Source organism: Rhinolophus sinicus, chromosome 5, assembly GCF_057876585.1.
Source record: "Rhinolophus sinicus isolate RSI-liver-muscle chromosome 5, RSI-T2T, whole genome shotgun sequence".
Taxonomy (NCBI): Eukaryota; Metazoa; Chordata; class Mammalia; order Chiroptera; family Rhinolophidae; genus Rhinolophus; species Rhinolophus sinicus.
Genome location: NC_142505.1, coordinates 35,455,386 through 35,482,958, shown reverse-complemented (window position 1 = coordinate 35,482,958; position 27,573 = coordinate 35,455,386). Strand labels below are relative to the sequence as shown.

General features: G+C 32.8%; 1 protein-coding gene across 3 annotated transcripts in view; it reads left to right on the top strand.

The window, feature by feature from the left end:
- Positions 1-27,573, top strand: part of STAG1 (STAG1 cohesin complex component) — a 354,275-nt gene that overhangs the window by 302,542 nt on the left and 24,160 nt on the right. For all 3 annotated transcript variants that reach the window (XM_019747971.3, XM_019747962.3, XM_074312886.2), the window contains 7 exons: positions 1,228-1,308; positions 15,741-15,833; positions 17,799-17,973; positions 19,532-19,671; positions 22,662-22,763; positions 25,706-25,854; positions 26,564-26,692. In XM_019747971.3, coding sequence (XP_019603530.1) covers positions 1,228-1,308; positions 15,741-15,833; positions 17,799-17,973; positions 19,532-19,671; positions 22,662-22,763; positions 25,706-25,854; positions 26,564-26,692 — 869 coding nt within the window. The remainder of the gene's footprint in view (positions 1-1,227; positions 1,309-15,740; positions 15,834-17,798; positions 17,974-19,531; positions 19,672-22,661; positions 22,764-25,705; positions 25,855-26,563; positions 26,693-27,573) is intronic.

Below are 27,573 nucleotides of genomic sequence, written 5' to 3'. Positions count from 1 at the left end.
TTAATCCCCCTGAAAATACTACCGCTTTCTTCAAACACAATTATCCCATCATTCTTGCCACTTCTGAAGCAGTTCTGGAAGTCCTCTTTCGTGTGTCTTTAGTTGCCCTGTCATGGCTGCCTCAGTGTCCTGAATTGATTCAAAACGTTTGCCTTGCATGGTCATTTTGACTTTGGGGAAGAGCCAGAAGTTGCATGGTACCAGAATCCAGTGAATAAGGTGGATGAGGACACACCTTAATGTTTTTATTTGATAGAAATTGCCGTACCAGAAGCAATGTGTGACATGGAGCCTTTCCGTTGTGATCACAAAATACAGTGAATGCTGCTGCTCAGTGCCATCGAATGGAAAGGCAGGGATCTTCAATATGGGAAGCGGCGCGTGGAACCTTAGTAACAGAAGTGTGACAAGTTTCAGCTTGTTTGGTGCAGTCAGTCGGTTATGAGCTACAGTTGAGAGGTGTGTTTTAAAGTGTGCTGTAAATCATCCTCCATCATGACAACACTCCGTGTCACACATTGCTTCTAGTATATGTCAATTTCTGTCAAATGAAAACATTATAGTATGTCCTCATCCACCTTATTCACCAGATATGGAACCGTGTGACTTCTTGCTCTTCCGCAAAGTCAAAATGATTCGCAATGTCAAGGCATCCATGACAGCACAACTAAAGACACTCTGAAAAAAGACTTGCAGAACTGCTTCAGAAAGTGTCAAGAATGATGGGATGGATAAGTGTGTTTGAAGTGAGGGGGAATATTATGAGGGGGATTAATGGCAATGTGCCTTTTAATGTAATTTCTGTTTATTTAAATATTCACCATATTATTTGGTCACACCTCATATATAAGTTTTATACATATTTCTGTTATTTCACACTTAAATGCTTTAAAATAAATAATTCAGTTATAAAATTTGGATACATTTTTTCGTTTCAGATATAGCTCCTTTTAAAAATCTAAGCAAAGTATTCATGACAGTACATTTTTGTTTAAATCAGCGTTATTTGGGTCCGTATTTATCAGGATATGTTTCTTTATTCTCTAGAATTATATGTTGGTTTGTCTTATTTTTGACCAAATATTATTTTATATATTTTTCTTAATTCTACAAAAATTTGGACTCTAAACCCAATTGTAAGATAAAAAGTATGATAAATATTGTTTTCTTAATACTGTGCAAATGTAAATTATGTCTAATTTGTTTGTATTTTTTTATTTGATACAGATAGTCGTACAGGCACTGCAGTGTTCCCATTACTCGATTCTTTGGCAGTTGGTGAAAATTACTGATGGTTCTCCTTCCAAAGTAAGTAAAAGTTTCTGTAGGCAGAAGGGTTATTACTAAAATAAAATAACCTTACTTAATTTATATATAATAATTTATTATCAGTTATAATAAATTATTTTAAATAAAGTGTGTAATAATTATTGATATCAATCCTTGCTTTATCCTTTGAGTAAGTATATTTTACCTCTTTGGAAGATAACCAGTCTTCATGCAATAGATATATAGTTGTATATAACACAGTTAAATTTTTAATAAGAAATAACTATAGTAGATACCACAAGAGCTCTTATAGGTGACATGCTATTAAAAAAACCCGAATAATATTGAAAGACAGTAGTATGTAGCTTTCAGTTCTAGCATTACAGCATCTTGGAGTCCAAACTAAACAATACTCTTGTTAAAAACAACTTAAATTGGTGGATAAATTTTTTTTTAAATTTTGATCTGTGCATGACCATGCAAAACAAAAAGGAAAATACAAACCAGAGATGAAGTGAAACTAGGATCCAAGAGAATCAGCAGAACACTGAAGCCTACTTAACCTTTTCTAATCTAGACAAAGCCTAAGGCCCTTCCAAGGTGCAATGTCTGTCTAATAGGTAGCACATCTCCCTGATAAATGTGGAATCGTAAAGAGCTACTTCCAGCACAAGGGTAAATTAGAAATAAACCTACACCAGCTCCATTCATGGAAAAATATAAGGAAAACGGCCTGTCTTAAAGTTTGTCATTGATTAAAGGGGAGAAAACAGGTCTCCCACAAAAGTTTATCACTATGAGTTGGCTTTCACATAGGTTTCAATCCGAAAGTCATACTACTTCGTGGTCCACTAAAAAATTAAAAATGAGATTTTGATTTAAAATATTCTGTATCCCTAAGTACCTAACAGAATCAAGTATAAATCCTTTTTGAAGGAACTTGCCTCAAAGAATCTGCCACAAATAAAATTTTAAGAAAAAAGAGCTCATAATAAAAAAAATGACTCAAAAAGAAATAAATCATGAATACAGCCATGAAGAGAATCAGACCCAAAAAATTCTGTATACATTGAAATTGTCTGATAAAAATATAACATAAATGTTTCACAAAATATTTGAGGCTTGAACATATGAGTAAAGAGCAAATACTTGGTAAAGAACCAAATGAAAATACTACGATGTTTACACATCCCCATCTTAAAATAGAACCTGTTCCGGTAAAGAAGGTTAATAATATAATTCCGTACAGAACCAATAATTTGACATGGAGCATTCTTTACTCAGAGAAAGAATTTTTCCTTTTTATCCTTTCTGATTAATAATTTGAGGATTTCTCTGCCTTTGAAAGGTAATTGGAATGTTTGTTTGTTTTTAATTTTAGTGACAATTTCAGTCTTGAAAAGCAGAAATTGAGGTTAACCTTTTCTTAGTAACAAAAGCCATTTTAAAACTGCATTACAGTTTCATGTTTTTTGAAATGTTCTTTAATATGGTAAAATTGAAGGAGATTGAATATATGTAAATTAAAATTTGATAGCAGGAGTTTATTATATGTTACACAATTAACTTATTCTGATTCTTTCATCTGGTTGATTTTTGAATTTTTTTTCCCCCCACTGACATCATTTTGGTTTTCTGAGTTATTTGTTTTTTGGCTGAAAGTTGGTAATAGTGTTTTAGTAAATTTGGAATATATACTTGCCTAAAAATTTAACATACTTAATGGTTAATTCTCCATTAAATTAAATTAAATTTTGTTCTTTTATATCAGCATTCCATAATTGGAGTGATAATCGCTATTAGTGAACCCATGTCTTCGAATATTTTCTATGCTTTTTAATCCCATTACAGGAGAATTATTTTGAGATTCTTTGTCTTTCTGTTTAATTTTGGACTGGCACATTCTTCTAATAAAAGAAAACTTTGTTTTTGTCATTAATCATAATACAGATTTTGCGATTTTCATTGCCACAGTGGCAATGCAGATTTTGTGGCCAGCACTAATTTTCTTTATGCCAGAAAAAATGCTGCAACATCTTTTAGCTGCTTTATTCAGTTGATTTCTATTTCTAGTTTTTTTGTGCATTTGTATCATATGTGAAATTCTCCTTAGGTGTCTGTCAAGTTATTTCTTCTCACTTTGAAGTTGTTAGTAATTTTGTTATTCAAAATATATTTAGTTATTGTATTCAGTTGTGTCTAATTTTAAAGCGTTTTTATAATTGTGATCTTAGAAAGCATGAATCTTCAAGATACTTGCAAACTTTAAAAGTTAATTTCTTATAATTTCTCATTGCTAAAATTTCTCTTTTTAAAACAATTATTTTAATGACTCTTAATATATATAACTATTAGATTAGGAATTGCCAAGCTTTCTAATCCCTTATTTGATGTAGAATATCTTTGAAAATTTAAGAGCCATATACATAAGCTTTGTACATATATAATCTATATTATTAACATCCCACTTGATATGAACTTCCTAACTATAGTTCCTGCCACATCGTTAACTTTGCCACGTAAATAACCTTGAGACAAGTCATTTAAATAATTTTAAAGCAGATAATTTATGTCAAAGCATTTTATCAATTGTAAAGTGCTTTCCAGATACTAACAACTACAAAATCACTTATCTGTGTTTTAGGTTACTTATTTATAAAATTGAAAGTTGTATTGGGCCAACTTTTTCTAGCTTTAAAATTCTGCAACTTGTATTATGATTAATAACTACTATACTAAAGATATCTGGAGAGATATAAGAATCTTAACAGTGCTTACCTCTAGGAAATAGAAATTCTTTTGGGGGCAGGCATAAGAAATTTACTTTTCGCTTTATACCTTTTGATACTGTTTGAGGGGTTTTGTTGTTGATGATATTTAATATTGATAATAATTTTTTATAAAAATTAATTTTTAAAAGCTAACACCAAAAGCATCTTGATTTTCCATCCTAATCTTAGTGTTTGGTTTATCACATATAACTCACAGAGCTGTTGAACGTGAATGAATACTAGAAAAATGCTTAGTGTGTTCTGTGTCTTAGTGTGTTCTGTATCTGTAGCGTTAGTCTGTTGTTTATAAATATAATATTAGAGCTATAATAGGGAATTTGGAAATCATTTGGTGGAACCTGTTCTTTTTAGATAAGGCCTAGAAGGGGACATTGTTGTTATTACCATTGATGTTTTATTTTACATTTTGTAAATCACTTTAGTATAAATGCTGTAATAATTATTAATAATACGGAATGAGCCGTTTAGCTAGTGAGAGAGCTAGCTAGTTGACCAGTATGTTTTTCGCTAATTATTACATTTGGAGAAACTCATTTCAATCTCTGAATTAGTCACTTACATTTTTAATCCATCAATTATGCTTATTAGTTTTAGGTATAAAATATAAGGTAGAGTGGTTTTCATAAATTTGGGCTCTCTTACTTGAGTACATACATGTTAATTGTAAAGATAAAATAAAATTTCTCAATTTTACCACCTGTAGATAACCACTGTTAATATTTTAGTATATTTTGTTTTAGTACTTTTTCTTACATATTTTTTATCTTGTTGAGATCATAATGTACTGAAAATTTTGTGTCTCCTCTTCAATTAACATGAGATTTCCTTCAGTTATTAAAAGAAATGTTTATATTTTTTGATGCATGCATATAGTCCATCACATAGCTATATTGTAATTTATTTTACTAATTTTCTCTCTTGGATGTTTAGGTTGTAAAAATTTTTACTAATAAAATTAATGCCATGATGGGCAGATTCTGGTGCAAAAGCTTGTTCTGTGTTTTGCATTGTTTCATCTTAATATTCTTAGAAATGGAATTGCTAAGTCAGAAATTGTACATATTTTTTTGGCTTGATAACATATTGCCAAATTGCTTTTTAGAACTTTATAAAATTTATTTTTTCTCTATTGTCATGAACACTGTCATTCAGGAGATTATGAATGGTAATATATATTAAGTTTAAATTCAAGTTGTAATTTAACTCAACAGTGAACATCATTTTATAATATGAAGTATATGAAAAGACTATATCAAGAACAGGATTAGGTCTTTCTTTGAAATGGTAGTGCACTGGGTTTCACCACTGGGTATTTCCTCTGTTCCCCTAATTTCCAGAGTTGAAGCTCTTTGGCAGTCTCACAGGTCATGCTAAGTATACTTTGTTCCGGTGCCCCCTAGTGCTGGTCCTGTAGAAGCAGCCTTCACTTTCTCTTCTCTGTAGCAGAAAACATTCTTCTTCCTTCAGCTCCTTCTGGACATATACAAAGACATTTAAAGAGCCAGGTAAATAAGAGTTAGGGCTAAAATAATGCCCCATTGCCTTTTTTGGTCTGGGGATCTAGAATTTATCTTCAGTTTTGTTTTTGTATTTTCCCTCCTGGGAGGAGCTGTTCTACTATCCATTGTCTTAAGTTTGCAGTGCTCTCTGCCTTAAGGTGCATGTTCCTATTCTAGACAGCAGTAGGGAGGGCCTGGGGCAAACATCCATGCCTTCTGGACGCTGGCCCTCTTCCTGATCCTTGAAATTAAAGCCAACATCCCTCAGGTAGCTACAAGTCAAATTAACATTGAGGTGTTTGGCTGTAAAATTTGTTCCATTACTCTCTTGACTAAAGGGTCTCCTCCGCAAATTCCAACTTGTTTGCCTGCAAACAGACTGGGAAAGGGAGAAGTTAGGATGAAGGTGACCAGACTCATGAGGAGACATGTTTATTAACCTTCTGTTCTTCATATTAGCATACATTCCTAGAAAGGTACTAGAAATAGGTTCGTAGAAAAATACCGTCTGTTTTTTACACTTCTTCCTTTCCTTTTCCCTTCCCAGTCTTTAGAATAGCCATGAATAAGCATGATAGCGCACTCAGGCCCTTGCTCCAGACATCCATAATGTCAAATCCAGGTACCTCCTCTACATCTGAGGGTTAACTGCTTTGAGGGAAGAGTGGAAAACAATAGCTATTCCTCTAGGAACAAGTTTTTAGTAGTATGTAACCATTTTACTTAATTCTTTTCTTCTAGAATCTCCCCCCGCCCTTTTATTTCTTGAGCATTCTATCCTCAGTAACTGTATAGTTAGTTTTAAGCCTTTCTTTTGGTTGTTCCATGACTTCAGAGTTGTTCTTTGATAGTTATGGTTCCTGTTAATATTATGTCCTATCTCAGCTGCCTGATTGGCTGGTCTAGGGAAGTTAGGGGAGAAAGGTCCAAGTCTTGTCTTACATCTATTTTTTTTGTTCAGCTCTAAGAATGTTCTTTAAAAAAAACAAAAACAAAAAAATCTGGAATACAGAAGTAGATTGCAGTTTATACCAAATTCTGAACTGCAAAATGTTATCCAACTCTTAACATTTTAAAAACCTCTGGAAGCCAGAAGTAAATATGTTCACTTAGAAAAGAACTTACAAGTCATGATTCCAACATGACCTTAAGAATACCGTGCTGTAAAAAAACAGAATGCCATGCTGTGTTTATGACCCTATTCCTGGGCCTCCAGTTTTAGAGCTTTCTTTCTGATAGGGAACACCCTCCTGCCCCTTGAAGGACATCATAAGGCTCCCTCAGTTTCACTAGCCTGTACTGTTGGATGCTGTTTTTACTTACACAGGGAGAGTGGTCTTTAAAGCACCTTATTTATTAATACTTGAACTCCTTAAAATATTTAATACCTCATGATCTAAGTAATGAGCTGAGACAGAGAAGAGCTAAATAAGAATTGTTATAAAGTAAAAAATGTGTTCTAACTGAGCTTATCAGAGACTTAAAGCAACATTAAGAATATTTAAACAAAGCATAATACTTCCTGCTTTCCTGTACAGAGATTGGAGATTTTGTCCACCAAAATTAATGAGGAAAGAAGTTTACTTTCCTGTCAGGCCATTTATTTGAATAGAAAGGAACTAGTTGTCTTATCCTACTTAATATCTCATGAGTGATATAGTAATGAATTTTCCTTCCTAAGTAGGTTTCTTATTTAAAAAAATTTTTTCTAGTGTCCACTCTATAATTACTAGGTATTTGTTAAATGACTTCTTGTTGCTGATTTCGTGTGTGTGTTGTATATTTCCAGCATTTTTTGTGTTGGAGCATCATCTTTAGAGTTAAATCAAAGTTCACATTTGGGCTCCATTTCTTCACCTTTGAATTTCAGTTTCCTAATGTATGATATTCACTGCTAGGTAGGATTGTTCAGAAGATTAAATGGAAAGAAGTGTTTCAGTAAACAATAACTTTTTTTGATGGCATTAAATCACAGTCCTAGTTTAATCTTCTGGACCAAAACCAAGAATTGATACTAAATGAACTATTACCTAAGGCTATATGAGTATGTAAACATGCTCAAGAACTAGTTAGTGTAGGTTTGGGGTATAGCATGGTCGATTTTTGTCCTCCATGTGTATGTTGAAATAATTTGGGAATTCACGTCTCTCACTTTGGTCCTAACAGTCACTACTTATCCCTTGTCCTATTTTTCTTCATCTTTGTACACAACAGGAAAGAGAAATCAGAAGATGTATTGGAACTACAGTAGGCAGCTTAAGGGTTCCTGAATCGTAAGTGAGTGGATTAGCCTTTGAGGCAATGGCAGGAGTCAGCAGGTGGAGATTCAAATAGCCAAGAACAGCAACAACACTGAAACTAGGTATTACATTTGGGGTTTAAATATTCAATAGTTATTTTATTGTGTATTTATAAAAGTAGCACATTCTTTCCCTGACCCCCAAAAGAGAAGCTAGTAGCAGTTATTCATACAAGAAAGCAATTTCAAAAGTGTTACATAGAGCTTACTCCACCGTAATGGAAAAGCTTTTTGTCTCTTGTTCACTGGTATGTCCCAAATGCATGAACTTAGTTCCATGTTTTTATCATATTTAATATGGATAATGACTTAATTGAGCTGAAAAATAATTTGATGAGCCTTGTTATGTATTAGTAACTGTCCTAAGTACAGATAAATATAATACAGTGCCAATGTAAGAAACATCTATACCTGTAGAGAATTTTTGTGAGTTTATTTGAGCCAAACTGACAATAATTGCCAGGAAACAAAATCTCAATGAATTGAGAAAATGGTCCTGAGAATGGCAGTTTTGCTGCTTATTTTATACATCAGAATAAAAGGAGGAGATGTACAAAGGGTTACGTGAAATCCATTGGTGGTAGATTAAGGGGCAGGAGAAAGCAAAGCGGGGAAATCTCTGGGATGGATAAAAGGCAAAATAGAGAAACATACTCTTCTTTTACATTGGTTAGTACAGGATAGTTCATAATTAACATTTACAGCACTTAGAGATGGTATTCGGGAACAAGATAACAATGATTGGTTCTGTGGTCTCGTGCTCTGGTGCCAGGCTGTTGTACCTTGAGGGGTCTGGAAAAGAAGATTATTTTGACATTTCAAAGGTATGTTAGATGCAAAAAGACAATAGACAGGCTAGACCTTTGTTCAGGAAGCTACAGGCATAGGATGTGACTACCTGCCATAACCTGCTTTCAGTTAGGAATTTTTATGTTCAGACCATCCTATGTGGTTACTTTTGGTTTCTGAGTTTGTAGGGCCCATGATGCACGCCTCCCCTAGGCTTGTCAGGTTTAGTATGTGATGTGGCCCCTTTTTTGTCTACAACAGTTTATGCCTCCAAAGAACTTTATAGCCTAGTACAGACTGGGCAGACTATGGACCAAATCTTTTCTGACTTTATGTAAAGTAAGTTTTAATGGAAGACAGCTGTGCTCATTCATTTATGTATTGACTATTTCGGGCTGCTTTCATGCTACAATGGCAGAATTCAGTAATTGGGACAGAGACTACAAGACCCACAAAGCCTAAATAAAATATTTATTCTGACCTTTTACACAAAAAGTTTGCCAGTCCTTGGCCTAGTAAGGTAACCCCTTTGTCTTGTTTGCTAGACTTTGTCAATAATCCTATATGTCTATCCTGAGTTAACTAGTTTGGTTTTGTGTCCCCTTTTTGTCATGAATATTGATCACTAAATTCTTAACAGGCTTTATTTTTATATTCCAAGATCTTTGACCTGGAGTAGGTCCTTATTTTACTACTTTATTCTGTTTTATTTCTGCCTATTCTAAAAATGTATCTTTGTGAGGTAATGTTGAACTAGTTTAATGTATTTACATATTTTTCCATGGCTTCAGTTTCTGGCTAAGATTATCTTAATGATATTTCATAGCTGTGGATAAAAAGACAGCTAAATTTGGTCTTTCTCTAGACACATAAATTGTGATACAAAATGAAGAGGAATCACCCATTTAAAATCTGTACATATTTCTGCGTATAGGAATTAAACTCTCTTCTCTTTCCTCACTGACTGCTATAATCATATTGAGATAATTGGCTTTTAAGAGGCAGTCTACATTTAATATCTGTTTTTCTCCCCATATGTTAAGGTAAGTCAAGTTAGAGCCTTTGTGCCTTTAAGAAAACTTCTTTCTAATATAGCTTACTTATATGATAAATTCACCATCTTAATTGTGCCAGCCTTATTTAGGGTTCTTCATCCTGAGATTTTGTTGGCCAGGGTATATTTTGAAAACATCATCTTAATTCCTTGAAAGAGGTTTATCTTTGTCAATAGATCACTGATAAACTGAAACTATTTTAGCCCTGCCACATTTGGGTATATTAGGTTTCGGTCTTCTAGTTCTTGGTTCTTGATTTCACTAAATGTACCAAGAAGCAAAAAAGAAAGAAAGAAAAACCTTTAGCCAGGCTAGTGAATCAACTTGCAAAATGGATACAAAAGAATACAGTCAAGATCTCATAATTTAAATCTCAGTCTTATAACCTGAACGACTTGAATTCTTTCCATAGCTAGTTTAGGAAAACATATGCTTGATGCTAAGCTGCTTTCTGGGAAAAAAAAAAAAAAAATTGGTTTCGTTTAGGAAAAGGCATTTGAAAGGAAACCAATATACTTAGTTCATACATAACTATATGGACTAAGAGAGAGGATTAGATTTCAAAGTGATAGAAGTACTTTATAAACATGCTAGTTTCTTAAAATTGCAGTCTGGATAATCAGCATACCTTGTTCTTTTTCAACGTCTATTGAGTTGATTAGCTTTTTTGTTTATATATAAATATGTTTGAATAATTGGAGTTTCAAGTTTCTTACCTCCGTAATGCTGCCTGTTTCTTCAACATACTAATTTTCTCATATTATAAAAAGAGTCTTTATAACAAAATGGTTAAGAGCGCAGACTGGAGGCAAATTGTGTGTTGTTGGTTAATTCTCTCCTCCCCTTAACTACCTGTGCATATTTGGGCTTGCATTTAACATCTCTTTGCCTGTTTCATCATATATAAAATGGAAGTGATAATATCAGTACTCATCATAGTTGTATTAGTTAATATGTGAAAAGCTTAGATTAGTGCCTGGTACATAGTGAGTACCAGTAAATGTTAACTTTATTATTACTGAATTCTAGCCCAGGAAAAATGAAATACTGCATGTAAAATACTCCTATTTACTCCATGTAAATTAAGCATACTTAATTTTTTTCATCTATGACTGACAGCTATTACATAGCAGCAGAGGAGAGAAAGTATTCCATTCCAGAATATATAGAATGTAACAAGTTTTCTCAAATTTTGAAGACAGTCAAAGATTTATATTTTAAAGGAGTTCAAAGTAAATGTGCTAATTTTTGCTATTTGGACTAAGCTCCTATTATTTACCCTATTCAGAATCTTTTTGTATTTCTTTTTCTTTTTTTCTTTTTTTCCTTTTCAGTATCATCTATTGTTATTTTTCAAGGGGCATTAAGAATAAAGCCCACTCTATGAAACTTATCTTAATACGAGAGTTTTAAACTGGCAAATCCTGAACCTCTTTTAAAATTCGATTTAACATCCTTAAAATTTTTAAAGCTATTTATTACACATGTCCCAGTAACGGCTGCCTCCCTTTACTTGAGCAATATCACAGTTTTGGGAATCATAGTTCCAGCTATTTAAATCAAATGAAATGTAGTAAGATGCCAACATAATGAAGTAAAAAATCGTGGGATGAATAAAAGTGAGTTCTGAAATCCACAAGAACCAAAATTCTATTCTCATCTGTTCAAAGGGATTTACTGTATGAGATTAGCTAACTCTGTTAAGTATACATTATCTGTACCCTATTGATACTTATATTTCTCTCAATGGAATTGTCTATACAAGGACATCTAAACCTGTGGAGAATTTTTGTAAGAGTTTATTTGAGCCAAACTGATGGCGTGCCAGGAAGCAAAATTTTAAATACTGCTAAATGACAGCTTTGCAGTTCTTTTTATACATTTGGAATTTTGGGGGAAACTTAAGGAAGATTACAGCAAGGATGGTGTAAAGCAAGGCAGGGAAATCTCTATGATTGGATTACAGGATAGTTGACAAGATTATGTGCTCCCTTAAGAATGGTCACACTTCAGGGATCTGAAAAAGAGGATTACTCTGGCATTTCAAAGGTGTGTTAACCTACATGTACAAGAACAATGAACAGAGCTTGCTTATGGCAAAGGTAAACCTTTTCATACCCACCTTTTTCTGCCCAGTTAGGAATTTGTGATCACCCTATGAGGTTACTGTAGGTCAGATTTATTACGTAGCCCCTTTTTCATCAGGAGACCCAACTTACTACAATTTAATTAACTTTCTTGATCACTCAAATAATATTTAGATTCCATCCAAATCGAGGCCAAACTTGACTGCTAAAGAAGGCCTCCCGCTTCTGTTTCATTGGTTGCTTCATATTTAGTTTCTTCTTAAAATACTACTACTGATTAGTCATCAATAGACTGTTTACTTAGTTGTGATATTAAATTTACAACTCTTCAGGTGAATTGGGAAGTAATTATCTAATTATCTCTAAAATTCATCATCTCTAAAATACAACTGTTACTTTTGCATTTTACATAAGACACATTTGCTTTATGATTGACCTTTTATGAAATCGTTTGCCTCCGACTCCAAAGATAGCTGATTCCCTGGACTGCTTCTTTGCATACTAACCAAGAAATTTAAGGGACTAAAGGAACATTAATACCTCCTAGTATCTTTTTTTTAAGCTCTATTAATTGTCTGATAAAATGAAGACATTACACATTTGTCCCTAGGATTGTGGTATTATCTGTATACTTGCATTTCATTCGGTAAATATTTATTAAACACCTATCATGTGCCAAGCACTATTTTAGGTACTAGCAATTGAACAGTGAACATTCATCCTTTGAATACTAAGAGGTTTACCAGTTAGCATTTATTTGTTCTGAGTAGAGTGACTAGGAGTTAATTCAGCAGAATCACAGAATGCCATAGAACCTCAGAGTTCAATCCTCTGATTTATAGATTTCAAAAATATGTAATTCTGAGATATAATTTCTCTAAGGCCACATACCTAATTAGTAGTGTCAGGGAAGAAAAATAATCCTCTATCCCTCGAGGTTCTTCTGACTGGTCTAATCAAAATGATATGAGACAGATTAGCAGTAAAACAAAGTTTAATAACATATTGTCAATGTAAGAAACATCCAAACCTGTAGAGAAATTTTATGAGTTTATTTGAGCCAAACTGACAACAGTTGCTGGGAAGCAAGATCTCAAATGCTTCAAAGTATAACAGTTTTGCAGTTTCTTTTATGCACTTGAATTTAAGGAGGGAACCTAAGAAAAGATTACATGAAGGTGGAAGACAGCAAGGCTAGGATCGGATTACAGGATAGTTAAGATTACCTGCTCTCTTGAGGGTGGTTTACACCTTGAGGGATATTACTCCTGGCATTTCAAAGGTGTGTTAACCTAGATGCACAACAATAAACAGGGCTTGCTGAAAACCTTTCACTAGAGAAGTTATATACCTGGGATGTGACTACCCACCATGACCTGCCCGGTTAGGAATTTATGATCCAGTCACCCTGTGAGGTTACTGTCCATAGAACCCTTTTTTGCATCTACACTATTTACATCTTTACTGCCAGCATTTTATTTCCAGATCTTCATTCTAGATTATTCCTATGGCCTTTGTTAATATGCAAGGAAATACAGAATAATGATTAGGAGCATGGACTTTAGAGTCAGAGTAATCCTGGATTTCGATCCTTACTCTATAGCACTTAGATTCTTTGGGTGTTCTGAATTTCAGTTTCCTCATCTGTAAAATAAGAATATTACCACTTAATTCATAGGATGATTGTGTGGTTTAAATTTATGGCCCTTAGAACACAGTATTTGGTACATAATAAGCCTTCAACAGAAGACTGTATATAATATTAACTAGCCTCCATAATCCACATCATTTTCCTGTTCCACTTAGAATATGATTTTTTTGCACAAAATTTTACCATTTATGATAAAAATCCTTCAGTAGTTTTTTTCTTTTGTTTTTTGTTGTTGTTTTTGTTTTGTTTCAGGTGTACAAAACAATGTAATAGTTAGATATTTCACTCCTCACAAAGTGATATCCCCCTCCCCCAATCTATTGCTCCTCTGACATCGTATATATCTATTACAATTCCATTGACTCTATTTTCTATGTTCTACTCCGTGTCCCGTGACTATATATATATATATATATATATATATATATATATATATATATATATAAAATTATAGTTGACATACAATATTATTCAGCTTCAATTTCAGGTGTACAGTGCTGTGGTCAGGTATCTACACCATCCATGAAGTGGTCTCCCTAATAAGACATGTGCCCATCTGACACCCTACAAAATCTTTACAACGTTATCGATTATATTCCCCAAACTGTCTTGCATATCCCTGTGGCAATGTTGTAGTTACCAATTTGTGCTTTCCAATCCCCTCCTCTTCTCCCTTATTCCTACCCCACTTCCATCTAGCAACCATCAATTTTTCCTCTATGTCTTTTTTAGTAGTTCTGCATTCCCATTCAGACTAATATCCAAATGATTTAACATAGTATTTTAAAAGATCTTCCATTTAAATCGAAATGGATCCTGTTTTCCTCTTCTGCTTCCTCTCTTGCCACTCTCTTCCCTATTTATGCCCCAGCTACAATAAATTAACAGTCTCTCAAAAGTACCTCCAGGCTTTTGAGCATTTTGTGCCTTCTGATACACCTTTTCCTACAGCTAATAATTTTTAGTAATTGTTAAAAACTCAGCTTACAGGTTAATCTTCTTTGGGAGCCCTTCTGTGACTACATTTGACGGGGTTTCCAACATAGCACTCCTTATATTCTAATTCAGTTGACTGTTGTCTTGCACATTGCAAATTTCCCCTAATACATTGTGAATCTTTGAAATTAAAGTAGGTCAAGGAATGTTGAGGTTGATTATTGGATGTTTATCTGCAGCAACATTAAAAATTTGCAAGGCAGTGTCCTTTTTACTGCACTGCACGAAATGAGTTTATTTCTTCCAAACACTGCGCTCACGTTAGCAAAAGGAAATGAGTAATTTTTAAAGTACCATTATTTAGAATGTAAAGATCCAAAAAAGAAATAAGTACTGTCATCTCTACAAAAGTCTAACTTTAAAAATTTTAGTTTGGTAGAGTACTTTTTAAAAGTAATTTGTATATCTGCTTTGCTCACTTACTCTTCACTACTGTTTTAAATATCATTATAACACTGTATTTTCTGCATGCATCTTACTCATTAATCATGGAGAAGAATATAAGCTCATATGAGGTAGTCCTGGTTTCAAACCCTTGCTAATAATCACTACTACTACTACTACTACTACTACTACTACTACTAATCGATATAAATATTAAATTAAGAGTAAGCCCTCAAACCAGTGCCTGACACATTATAGGTACTTGATCAATTTAAATTTCCTTTTATACTTTTCAAATGTTTGATAGCAAATACTAATCAAATCCTATTCACCCATCCAATCTTAGATTAAAGCTCATCTTCCTATGAAGGTTCCTCCAACTCATCTCTCTCTGTAGAGTTAATATCAAAAAAAAAAAAAAAATTGAACAGTTACTCTGTAATTGGTCTAACTTCCTGCCTAGGTTTCTTTGAGGGCATGGGCACTGTCTTAAAGTTACCGGTCTCCCCTTGACATTTTGCAGAATGCTGAGAATATAGTAGAAACTCAGTACACGTTTGCTGCTTAATTTTTCAGTGTGTTGCTGTGCTCCCTCACCTTACAACCTACCAGCTAGTATGTGTTATAGGAATGACTAACAATTTTAATGATCAGCCTAAGTAAACCATTTTTATAAAGGAAAATATGTTGGAGGAAATCAGACTGAACATTTCATTTCTGTTTATCAGTGTGGGATTATCAGTGTTGTTACCCCTTCCATTAGAGTAACTAGGAAAAAACTATGATTTGGATAACAAGTTTGATTTTATGAATTTCCTTGACAACACACCAGTTTGACTGTTTTCCATTTGTTGTTTCTTCTGGATCAGTTTTGTAGGATACTGTAATTCATGCTTCCAAATTTGAATGTGTTTTACAGGAGGATTTGTTGGTGTTGAGGAAAACAGTGAAATCCTTTTTGGCTGTTTGCCAACAGTGCCTATCTAATGTTAATACTCCAGTGAAGGAGCAGGTAAGAAATTATTAAGAGCTCTCAATAAAAATAATTCAAATGCATTGAAGAACATGTAAAAAGGTGTAATTTTTTAACTGCAGTTCTTAGCGTACAGGTCCATCCCTGGGACAAGAGTATAGATGTCTGAATATTTCAGTTACAAAGCAAGCTAAACAACCTGTTACAGGTCTTAGGTCTTTTTTACCTTGCCAAGTATACTGGCATAATGTCCTGGAAGGCCGGGTTCACATTAGAATTCTTGACTCCTAAGAATTCTGTGCCGGAACTTAAAGGATTGGGGAGCTGGCCTATGACCTGCCCTCTTCTCATCTCACCTTCAGCTCTTTCCCACAATAAGAAGAACTTCTTACACGTGCATGTAAACATGTCCAAACTCTGTCAGCATCACCCCCTCAAACAGCTGCTCCTTGACCTCCCTGCAACCTACGAGTATGCACACTGGGGATGTGGTGGGTGAACAAGCCTGTGTAGCTCTGGTAGCAGAATCAGATCTGTTAGAGCAAAGAGTTCCTGAGTCCTTGTAACTGGACAGTGGTATAGAAGGAGGGGTGCAGATGGACATATCCCACTGGTCCAATAGACTCCTGACCCCTTGGGAAGGGGAGCAGCCCAAAGAGGATCAAAGTGGAGCCCTAGGCGGTACTGTTTCCATGAAATGATTTTGTAACTATTTAATTATACTGTTCTTCTAGTAGGAAGTACTTTTATATGAAACAGAATGTATTCTTCCCATTTTATTTTTTTATTATGAAGTTTGGCTAGAAAAGGGGTCTAATTAGTCTAGTTAAAGTGTACAGTAGTACTTATCCTTTGCTGTCTCTTACAAATAGAGTATCACAAATCTCTTCATTATTGAGTTATCAGCATCTAACTTAAAATGAAGTATAGATGGTCTTCCCTAAACCTCATTTTCTAAATGTTTTGCACCGCACCAGTGCTGTCTAAATTACCTAGCTCTGAACATTTAAACCAAAAAGTCAGTGTTTCTGCTTCATCACCTTTTGGTGATATCCAAAACTGTGGCCTCAGTGAGGAAAAAAATAACATTCCCTTGGATTCTTTTTCCCTTTTTCAAGTGGCTCTTTCTAAATATTTTAATGTACTTTGTGGTTGTATAGTCCGAGCATGAATTGCCATGACTCTTACTGGAGGTGGACAGCAAAGTATACAGAAATTTCCAAATATATGCCAAAATTGTGTTTTCCCATAGAAATCAATTTTTGGAGGGGGGTGAGTGGATTGTTTTGAAATATCAGTGCCCTCAATTACCCAACAACAAAATCTTTCAGTTACAGATAAACTGATGGACAGGTTTATTTCATATCTATTCCATTAAATAGGGCAAACTTGGCAACATTAACTATAATACTTTCGGTTTAGGGAAATGCATGGAAAGTTCCCTTAAGTGATTTGTTGGGAACCTTTTAGATACTAGTTTTTATGTGAATGGTCTTGAATTCAATTTTAAACCTACTATTAGAGACCTTTTTTACATTAGAATTTGAAAAGAAGAATCCAAAACAGTAGCTTACAGGTTTACAATACTGTATTGTAATTTATTGAATTATAGTTTGTCTTAAGATTTATGCTTATTATTTGATTAAGCAGTATATGTAATTAACTCTGTCATAAGCTCTGTCATACTTTATTGCATCAGTTTCATATTTCCAGAGTTGAGTTTAACTCATTTTTTTTTAAGTTCAAGTCAAAAATCTCTTAATCAGCTATTTTGAGTTAATGTAGCCAAATAAAAGAAATCGATTAATTTGGAAGAGGAGGGAAATCTTAAATGTGGCTAGTGTTTTAATTTTATTAAAATTTGGAAATTTAAATTTGATTGCTCCATGTTTCTATTATTCTACTATTATTGAGCTATAATTTAGTAAATTTTCATTAACATTGATTTGTAGTTGTTGCTATATTTGTACAATATTTTACTGATGAATTCCCTTTGCATTCCAGGCTTTCATGTTACTCTGTGATCTTTTGATGATTTTTAGCCACCAATTAATGACAGGTGGCAGGGAGGGCCTTCAGCCTTTGGTGTTTAATCCAGATACTGGACTCCAGTCTGAACTCCTCAGTTTTGTGATGGATCATGTTTTCATTGACCAAGATGAAGAGAACCAGAGCATGGGTATTTGTAGCTATATCATCTTGTCAATATTGATCTTGTTTTACCAGCCTCAAAAGATATGAGAAAAAAATTCAAATTCATTCCTAAAAAATAGTAGAATTTCTCTTTTAACAGTTAGTAATAATACATTTGTGTAATTCAGAAACCAAAAAGAATAAAAATGTACACAGTAAAGTCGCCCTCCTTTGCTATAATGAATAATTGCACACATTTGTCATTTCACACATGGGGAAAATGTGTATGTGGGATAGATGTTGTTTCTAATTGAGATGCATCCAGGTTCACAGTTTTTCTGAAGGAAAGCATCTGAGTTCCTTTCTGTTTCTGAGTGGTTATGTATTACTTAAAGTAACAAAATATAACTAAGATATTACATGCTGACAGACTGTTATCAAATCTCACCAATCAACATTGTGCTGAGCTTGCAGAATAACTTAGCAAAATTAGGCTGAAGATAAATAACTGTAAATTACTAAGTGTTACATAGAATAGGTTATTTGTAAAATAGATGATTTAAGCTCTAAAATAGTATCTGTGGCATATCTAATCCACAGATCTATTTGGTACTATTAGAAGGTTCTTAACAACATTTTAGGAAATACTAGACTATGAAACAAAGTGTCGTTATTTAGAGTACATATTAATCTCAGAAGATACAATTTACCTGCTACTTGTCTTAAGCAAAAAGATTTCCAACTTTTCAAAGTATTGATGCTTCACAGCAGGAAAAATTAGTATAAAGAGAAAGAAAAATTGAGGATAATGTTTTTTTAATGAACATGTACATGTGAAGAAGGAAAGAAAAAACACTGTCCCCAAATAAGGGCAGGCCAAGAAATGAGAGGGTCACTATAGAGCCTGAAACAAGTGTGGTTATTTTTTATCATCTGGAGCTTGTGGAGAAAGTTTTCCTAGGATTGGAAATAGACAAGTCCCTGGGGCCCAAAAATTTTAAAAATGAGGAAGAAACTCTACTTGTTTTTAAAGTATTTGATAGGGTGATTTTTAAAAAAATTTATGTGTATATAACATAAATATTTTGTTTCTCAGATGATACTATAACCATGTTTAGGACAAGCATTGAAAACTAACTCCCGCATATATTTCCATTACTCCCTATATATTTTTCTAAAAGAAAACTTTTTCCGTGTCTTAAAAATTTCCAGAAATTTCTTCTCTGTGGAAATATATTAGCAGATAAGGAATATTGAAATAAGAAAAGACAGCATTTTTAAGGTAAACAGACAACAGTATTATTATGATGAAAATATCAGGAAAAAATCTTTTTATATATGGTTTGCTTATCTTGAATTTTTGCTGTGACAGTATCCTCGAAGGTAGGAACCTTAGTGCCTACCAAGTATTAGATAAATTTTTGACGAAATATAGCACCCTAAAATACTCAGTATAACTAACATTTTTTTATCCCAACTAAAACTGAATTTTACCTTTTTGTACAGTTATAAAATAAGCTGGTTTTCGATTATACAGATTCTCTACATTGTTTTACCTTGTTTAAGGGGCTGAAGTTCATAACCAATTTATTTTCTGTGGTTAGAGGGTGATGAAGAAGATGAAGCTAATAAAATCGAGGCCTTACATAAAAGAAGAAACCTACTTGCTGCCTTCAGCAAACTTATCATTTATGATATTGTTGACATGCATGCAGCTGCAGACATCTTTAAACACTACATGAAGGTACAGTTGCATATTCATATTTTTTTCCTTTCATCTAATTGACAGAAATTTGCAATTAAAAATGAAAGGATGATAAGAGAAGCTAAAATTCACAGCTTTTGCATATATATTATTGATGATTTTCTGATATATTTAAACTTTCTTTTATATAAGTATAAGCTTTTTATTAATCTATACCATTATATCAATTCTGTAAAGTAGGAGTTCCTCACATTTATATGAAGGAATGCTTTTTTTCTTTTCATGAGGCCATATATTCTTTTCATCAACATGGAAGAAAGCTGACATCTCTTCAGGTATTTTTATAAGTATGCCAACTGTGTACCATGCTGCCTACCAGGCACTAAAGTTAAAAGATTCTTTTTTAAATTTCTGTTTTAATTCCAGCCTAAAGCTGGAGATACTGTATTTCCCTGAAAATAAGACCTAGCCGGACAGTCAGCTCTAATGTGTCTTTTGGAACAAAAATTAATATAAGACTCGGTATTATATATTATATTATACTATATTATATTATATTATATTATATTATATTATATTATACTCAGTATTTTGTATTATATTATATTATGCCCGATATTATATTATATTAAACCCAGTCTTATTTTACTTATAGTCTTATAAGTAATTATAATATCGTATTATATTAATTATTATATTAATTTTTGCTCCAAAAGATGCAGTAGAGCTGATTGTCCAGCTAGGTCTTAATCTTGGAGAAACACGGTAGTCAAGTAATTAAATAATTGCATTATACAGTATAATAGAGGTATATAAAACAGACACCCAATTCTTAAGAAATATGAGGGGTAATGAAAACTGTTTAGAAATGACTTTTGAACTAAGTTTGAGACATTAAGCATAAATTAGTCAAGCAAAGAATTAGTGGAAGGACTTATAGGCAGATTGAACTTCATGAACATCACAAGGGAATATTAATTGTTTGGGAGAAATACAAATCTGACATAGCAGCATAAATTACTAATGAGAGCAGAGCCAGAAATGAGATTTAAAGAAAGTGACAGGTTAGACCTTATATGCTGTATGAGAAGTTTGAATTTTTTTCCTGAGAGAGGCAAGGAGATGCTGAAGTGTTTTAACCTAGTCTTCATATGATTTTGATAGATACTCACTTTCCTCGCTGCTCTTCTTTCCAACAAGCTCCGTTTTGCTCCTGACCCTCTAAAAAAAGCAGTACTCAGAAATCTTTATAATATAGCCTGACAGGAACAGATAGGGAATACTTTCTTTTGCCTCATTCTCATGTGAGAAACACTTGTTTTGTTGGTGTTCAGAATATTGTGTGTGCCACTGATCCACTTGTATCTTTATCCATGTTTAAGTATGGTCCAATTTTATTTAGGACATAGTGATTAATTCATCATATTTTGCTGACAACTGCAGTGCGATGAGCACTGTGCTGGTAGCCAGAGATTTAAATAAGACATGATTTCTGCTCTGACAAGCTTACAGATTAATAGAGAAATTGAAATGTAAACATAATAAAATAATGAATGGCTCCCTATTTTTTGTGTGCCATTTATATTTGAGACACTGTTCTAAGGCTTTTACATTATCTTTGTTGATTACAGTAACCCCGTGAGGTGAAAAATAATATCATCATTTATAGATAAGGAAATTAAGGCTTAGCTAGGTTAAATAACTTGCCAAGGTCACACAGTTATTAAAGTGGCAAAAATTGGGATTTTATTTTAGGTTTGTGTAGCTTTAAGGCTTAGCTCTCCCCACTGGACCATAAAGCCTTAGCATGATTATTATAGTGATAGATGTGCAAATTATAAACTAAGTACAGGATATAGAGAAAGATATAAGTGAGAGGAACCAGAGAAGGTTTCCTAAACTCATATCTAAACAGGGTTTGGATGGATGAATATGTGCTTACCATGGATTTTCCTTGTCATCCTTTAACAATACTGCGTTAGTTTCAAGAACTTAGTCTTATCCAAACCTTTTATCAACCTTAGCAATTTTTGCACACCTCTGCTCAAAGGCTTTAATCTTTTTGTAAGTATTCTAATAGCTATTTGCTACCCTTTGTTATAGATCCTTGGCTATGTGGCTTTTGTCCCACTTCCTATGTGGTCATTACAAATCTGAATTTATTAGAGATCTGCTTGTTGAACCACTTTAGTGACTCAGTATATCTTTCTCTTGTTTTTCTGCATTGAGATAATTTTTAATTGCACTAACGATGATTCTTTTGAATTATTTCCCTTTCTTTTACTTCATATCATGGAAACATACCCATCTTTTTTAAGATTATAAAAATCCAATTGGCAAGCTAACATACTTCTTCACATAGGTTTATAGTTTGAGGCTTTAGCTTCCAGTTTTAACATCAGTTTTAATGGTTTCAAATAATGCTTTTCCTAATTATTTACTCACAAGGGAAATTAATTAAAGCCTTTATAAAAAAACTGAATTATAAAGAAATTAAAATTTTTTCAGCCACTATTAAAGATGTCAGTGTTTTTACTGTTTATATTATAATAGTAAAATATAGACATGTTGCAGGGTAAATGAGATAGTACACAAAAGTATTAAATGAAAAGTTACGTCTGTTATCCTGATTTGCCCTTCCCCCTTATTTAGACTCACTTCCCAGAGGTAAGCAATTTTAACTCTTTTGGTTTTAGTTTTTCAGTAAGTTTCTACCAAAGTTCTGTTTCTTGATTTGTTACCTTTTTAAATAATGCCTATTGAATCCATGTTGTAAAGAATGAGGAATTTTGTTCACCCTATATCACGTCTTCTCTTGGAGTTACCAGTTTTTTAGTTTTATTATTATTATTAATTTCATAATCTTAAATATCAAATGTGTATTTAACTGTAGACAAAAATCTTTAAACTCATTATATTTAAGATGAAGAAATTGAATACCTCACTTTTCTATTTCTTTCACGAACCCATTGTTTATCTCTTGAAGTTTCAGTAATTTTAAAGCTATGTTTGCTTTCTTTTCTTCACAGTATTACAATGACTATGGTGATATTATTAAGGAAACACTGAGTAAAACCAGGCAGATTGATAAAATTCAGTGTGCCAAGACCCTCATTCTCAGTTTACAGCAGGTAAGAAATTTGAAAGGAAAGAGATGAGTACGATTAACATTGAGCACTTCCTTGTGCTTAGTAATAGAAAAGTAATTAAAAAAGTAATTAAAAAAATTTTAAAAAGTAATAGAAAAGAAAAATATAGAAATACATTTTATAAGTATTTATTGTGTTTCCCTGAAAATAAGACCTAGCCGGACAATCAGCTCTAATGCATCTTTTGGAGCAAAACTTAATGTAAGACCTGGTATATTATGTTATGTTATGTTATGTTATGTTATGTTATGTTATGTTATGTTATGTTATGTTATGTTATATTATTAATTATATAAGACCTAGTCTTACATTATAGTAAAATAGGACCAGGTCTTATATTAAGTTTTGCTCCAAAAGACACATTACAGCTGATTGTCCGGCTAGGTCTTATTTTCGGGGAAACACGGTAATGAAGAAGGGGCAGCAGTGGTGTATCCAAATAAGAAAATATGTCATATGTATTACATAACTAAAATGTCCAGTAAATTAATACAGATTTGGGGGGGAAAGGTATAGGTATGTATTTTTTCTTCAATAAAGGTCTCATTTCAAATCAGTGGGGAAAAGATTAGGACTATTCATTAAATGGTGATGGGTCAATTGCCTATGTAGCTGGAAAAAATAGCTACTGATAGCCCTATCTAGCATGTACCCAAAGTAACTATTAGGTGGATTATATATAAATGTTAAAAATTAAAAGTTTAGGTGTGGCCGGTTAGCTCAGTTGGTTAGAGCATGGTGCTGATAACACCAAGGTTGCCGGTTCGCTCCCCGCATGGGCTACTGTGAGCTGTGCCCTCCTTAAAAAAAAATTAAAAATTAAAAGTTTATAAGAAAATAAAAGGATATTTTTATATCCTGGATTAGTGAAGTCTTTACTGAGAAAAGAAGCCACAAAGTAAAAAAATTGATGATGTTTATAAACTTAAATAGATTTATCATCAACCAGCACTCTGAACAAAGTTAAACAAATGACAGATTGGGGGAAAGTATTTTTAATCATGCATAACAAACCCTACAAATAAGTAAGAAATAAATAAATCCCACAGGAAAGTGAACAAGGAAGAGATATGAAAAGTCACTTTTCAGAAGAAGAAATCTTAAAAACCAATAAACATATAAAAAGAGGCATAACTTCATTAATAGTTAATGAAATACAAATTAAAATGAGATATATATCACTGCTGGAGAGATTGGCATGAATTAAAATGATAGATAAAACCAATGGTTGAAAAAGATGTGGAAGAAAAGGTCCCTTATGAAAGAAATTGTTCTTGTTTTTGGAATATATTTTTGCAGTATATTTTGCAATTTAAGATATATATTCTTTTTAAACCAGTATTTTGCTCCTGAGTATCTACATAGATATATGCAGGTGTGCACAAAATTATATATGTAAAAGATGTTTCATTGCAGCAGTTTCTGTAGTATGGAAGAATTGGAAATAGTCTCAGTGTCCATCAACACAGGAATGGTTAAATAAACTGATACTGTGAATTAGCTGAAAGATTTCTAAGACAATATATTAAATGAAAAATAAGTTTTAGGACAGAATATGTAGTATACAATACCATTTATGTAAAAATAAAAACTTAGTATATGAAATACGTCAGTGTTTCTAAACTGGTCTAGAAAACTTCGGAACTTGAACACTGATTACCTTTGGCAAGAATGATATTTACTGGGAGAAAGAAAGAACTTTGATATTCCTCGAATTTTGTACAGTGAAATATATTCTTTGTATTCATTTTAAATGTAAGTTTTAAAGTTAAAGGCTGCTATGTACAACTATCTGTGAAACATTTAAAAAATCTAAGAACTGGTAAACAGTACCTGTTAATAAATTTGAAAATCTCTGGAAAAACTGCTGTTTCTAGTCATGGCACACAGTACATAGATCAGGCCAAGCCAATCTTTTGCTGAAGAAAACTAAAAAGGTTGAAAGGATGATAATAAAATTAATAGAAGACAGCTATTTCAATGGAATGGTGTGATTGAAGTGAATTGGGAGATTGGGAGGTAAGTGAAGAAAACAAATGTGAACAATACTTTTCAGGATCTTTGCTATAAAGAGAGTCAGAATAATGTGTTGAAGGCTGGCAGAATAAGATGGAGGTAAGTTAGGGCATGCATCTAGTAGAGGGAATAGTTAATGATTCAGGAGAGAGCAGTAAGCATCAGAGCAAAACTTCTGAGCCAGTGAAAGGGAGTGAGATCCATCCAGTACATAAAGAGGAAATGGCTTAACATAAAAGCCTGTACTGTTCATCTGTCATAATAGACAGGAACGCAGATGTGTACAGATACAGTTAAGCTTCTAACTGGTGGTAGACTAATGATTGCTTTTATATTCTTTATTACTCCAAGATTTTGTTTTTGTTATTACTGTGACACAATATATGTAATGTATATGTAATTTATAAAACCCTTCCACCCAGCTTAAGAACTTTTTTATATATTTTGTTAGTTGGTGGGAAAAATCATAGCCCCATATATTCAAATGGTCTTTTATATAATGTTCTTGTCTAAGATACAATAAGTGAAAAACAAAGTTCTGAACCCTATATTCATACATTGTCATTACTGAGAAAATTACAACGAAAAGAATGCATAGGAGTTTATGAATCCAAGGTACATGTCTAAACATTTTTCCCAATCCAAAATGCATTATTTTTTTGAGAAAAAAAAATTCCTGTTTGCATTTAATCACACACGTAACATGAAAATAATCTCAAGAAACTAGTGATAGTAGATGACTAATAGGAAGGAGAACAGCGTGGCTACTGTTAAATGCAAGGGGGGAAATACACATTTTACCATATGCTTATTAAGTATTTTTAAATTATATTACTTATGCTAATGACACATAAAATAAATAAATATTTCTTAGCTGTGTTTTTTTTCCTCTTTTTTCTTTCTGCCAGTTGTTTAATGAGCTTGTTCAAGAGCAAGGTCCCAACCTAGATAGGACATCTGCCCATGTGAGTGGCATTAAAGAATTGGCACGTCGCTTTGCCCTTACATTTGGACTGGACCAAATCAAGACACGAGAAGCAGTTGCCACACTTCACAAGTGAGTGAGCTAAATAAACACTTCCTATTGTACTGGAATTTAACTAACATAACTGTTATATTAACCATTTTTAAAGTGACAAATGTTAGAATTTTTAAGTTATAAGAACTTCAGATTGTCTAGTCATTCTCAACTAAGAGACCATTTTTAATTTGGAAAAACTTCACATTTTTTTAATCTTAGAAGGTATAGAAAGTAAAGTTGAACAAAATATTCTTATCTGGTCTGAGAAAATGTTTGGGAGAATGGGTTTAAAAACATTGTGCAGTACTGGTTTGGTAAACCTCATTTCATAACTAAAAACTGTGACAGAAAACTTTAAAGTACCTTACAAAAACTCACATAGCTGCTTGGTACCATGACCAACTCTAATAACCAAATTGTCTGGCAATCTAATTATTTTTCCAAGGCATTCTGTTACCCCTAAAAAAATACACATAGGGATTTAGCTTTGTGGCTATTTAGAAATTTTAATTTTTTAATTATTTAACTATTTTTCACAACTTACAGTTTTCTACTGTAAATAATAACATTAAGTATTATGCAAATATGTTATACAATTAACATTATTTTACCATTTGAATTTATCAGATTTTACTACATTCAGTGATGACTTTGCTGCCTTCCCAACTGTTTTTGAAATTCTAGCCCACTGAAGGAACTATACTAGCTATCTGGAAAAATAAGATGATGTTTTCTTTTACTTCAGGGATGGCATCGAATTTGCCTTTAAATACCAAAATCAGAAAGGACAAGAATATCCACCTCCTAATCTGGCTTTCCTGGAAGTACTAAGTGAATTTTCTTCTAAACTTCTTCGTCAGGACAAAAAGACTGTGTAAGTTGCACACGACAGGAAAAGTAGCTTTTCTCATGACACCATTGTAATTTTAAACGTTTATTTTTTGAAAAAATCTTAATCATCTAGATATAATTATTATTGATAACTTAGGCTCTGATCATTTGTTTTAGGAAGCTATAATTTTTTTTCAAGCTTTCATATACTGGGGGTGCCAAAAACATGTATACAAGTGGACACTTTGGTCAATGTTGCTCAATCAGAAGTGTCTGGACGCTGATGGTAACCACTTTGAGCACCTCTTGTAACTGCAGAAGTCAAACGTGACTTGTGTTCATCTTTTGTTATCAGTATATATTGAGTAGTACAATTTTAATGCAGTTTTCCTTTCTTAAAATGTGTTTACATTTTTTTGGCACCTTCTGTAATTGTTTCACTGCTCACTTTTCAGTTCTAGAATTTGCAAGATTAAATTGAACAAGTGGAAATGATTTCTTGCTCTGCAATTCACAAAAGTATGAACATTGGTGTAGCCATTGTGTAACTCTTCTTCCCTTTTATATTAATTATATTTTAGTTTTATTTTTTATTTGATTTGTTTCAAGAAAATTGATTTTTTTCTATTTTCTATTTTAATAATAGTTTAAAGAAATAATAGGCAATTTTCAAAAAAAGTGTTGATGGTATAAGTCTTATTTAGACCTAGAAAATTTGAGTGATTCTGTAATGAATCCCAAATTGTATAAATTGATAGGAAGAAGATAAGTCATTTACAGTAATATGATAAATTAACAGGAATTTGAAGAAACCATTAAAGCTTATCTAAATATAAATGATAGTTTTAAGAAAAGATGTTTGTCAGAAAATGTTTATTAAGCCCCTAATGTAGTCAGGTACTGTTCTATAGCTATTGTTCTGTA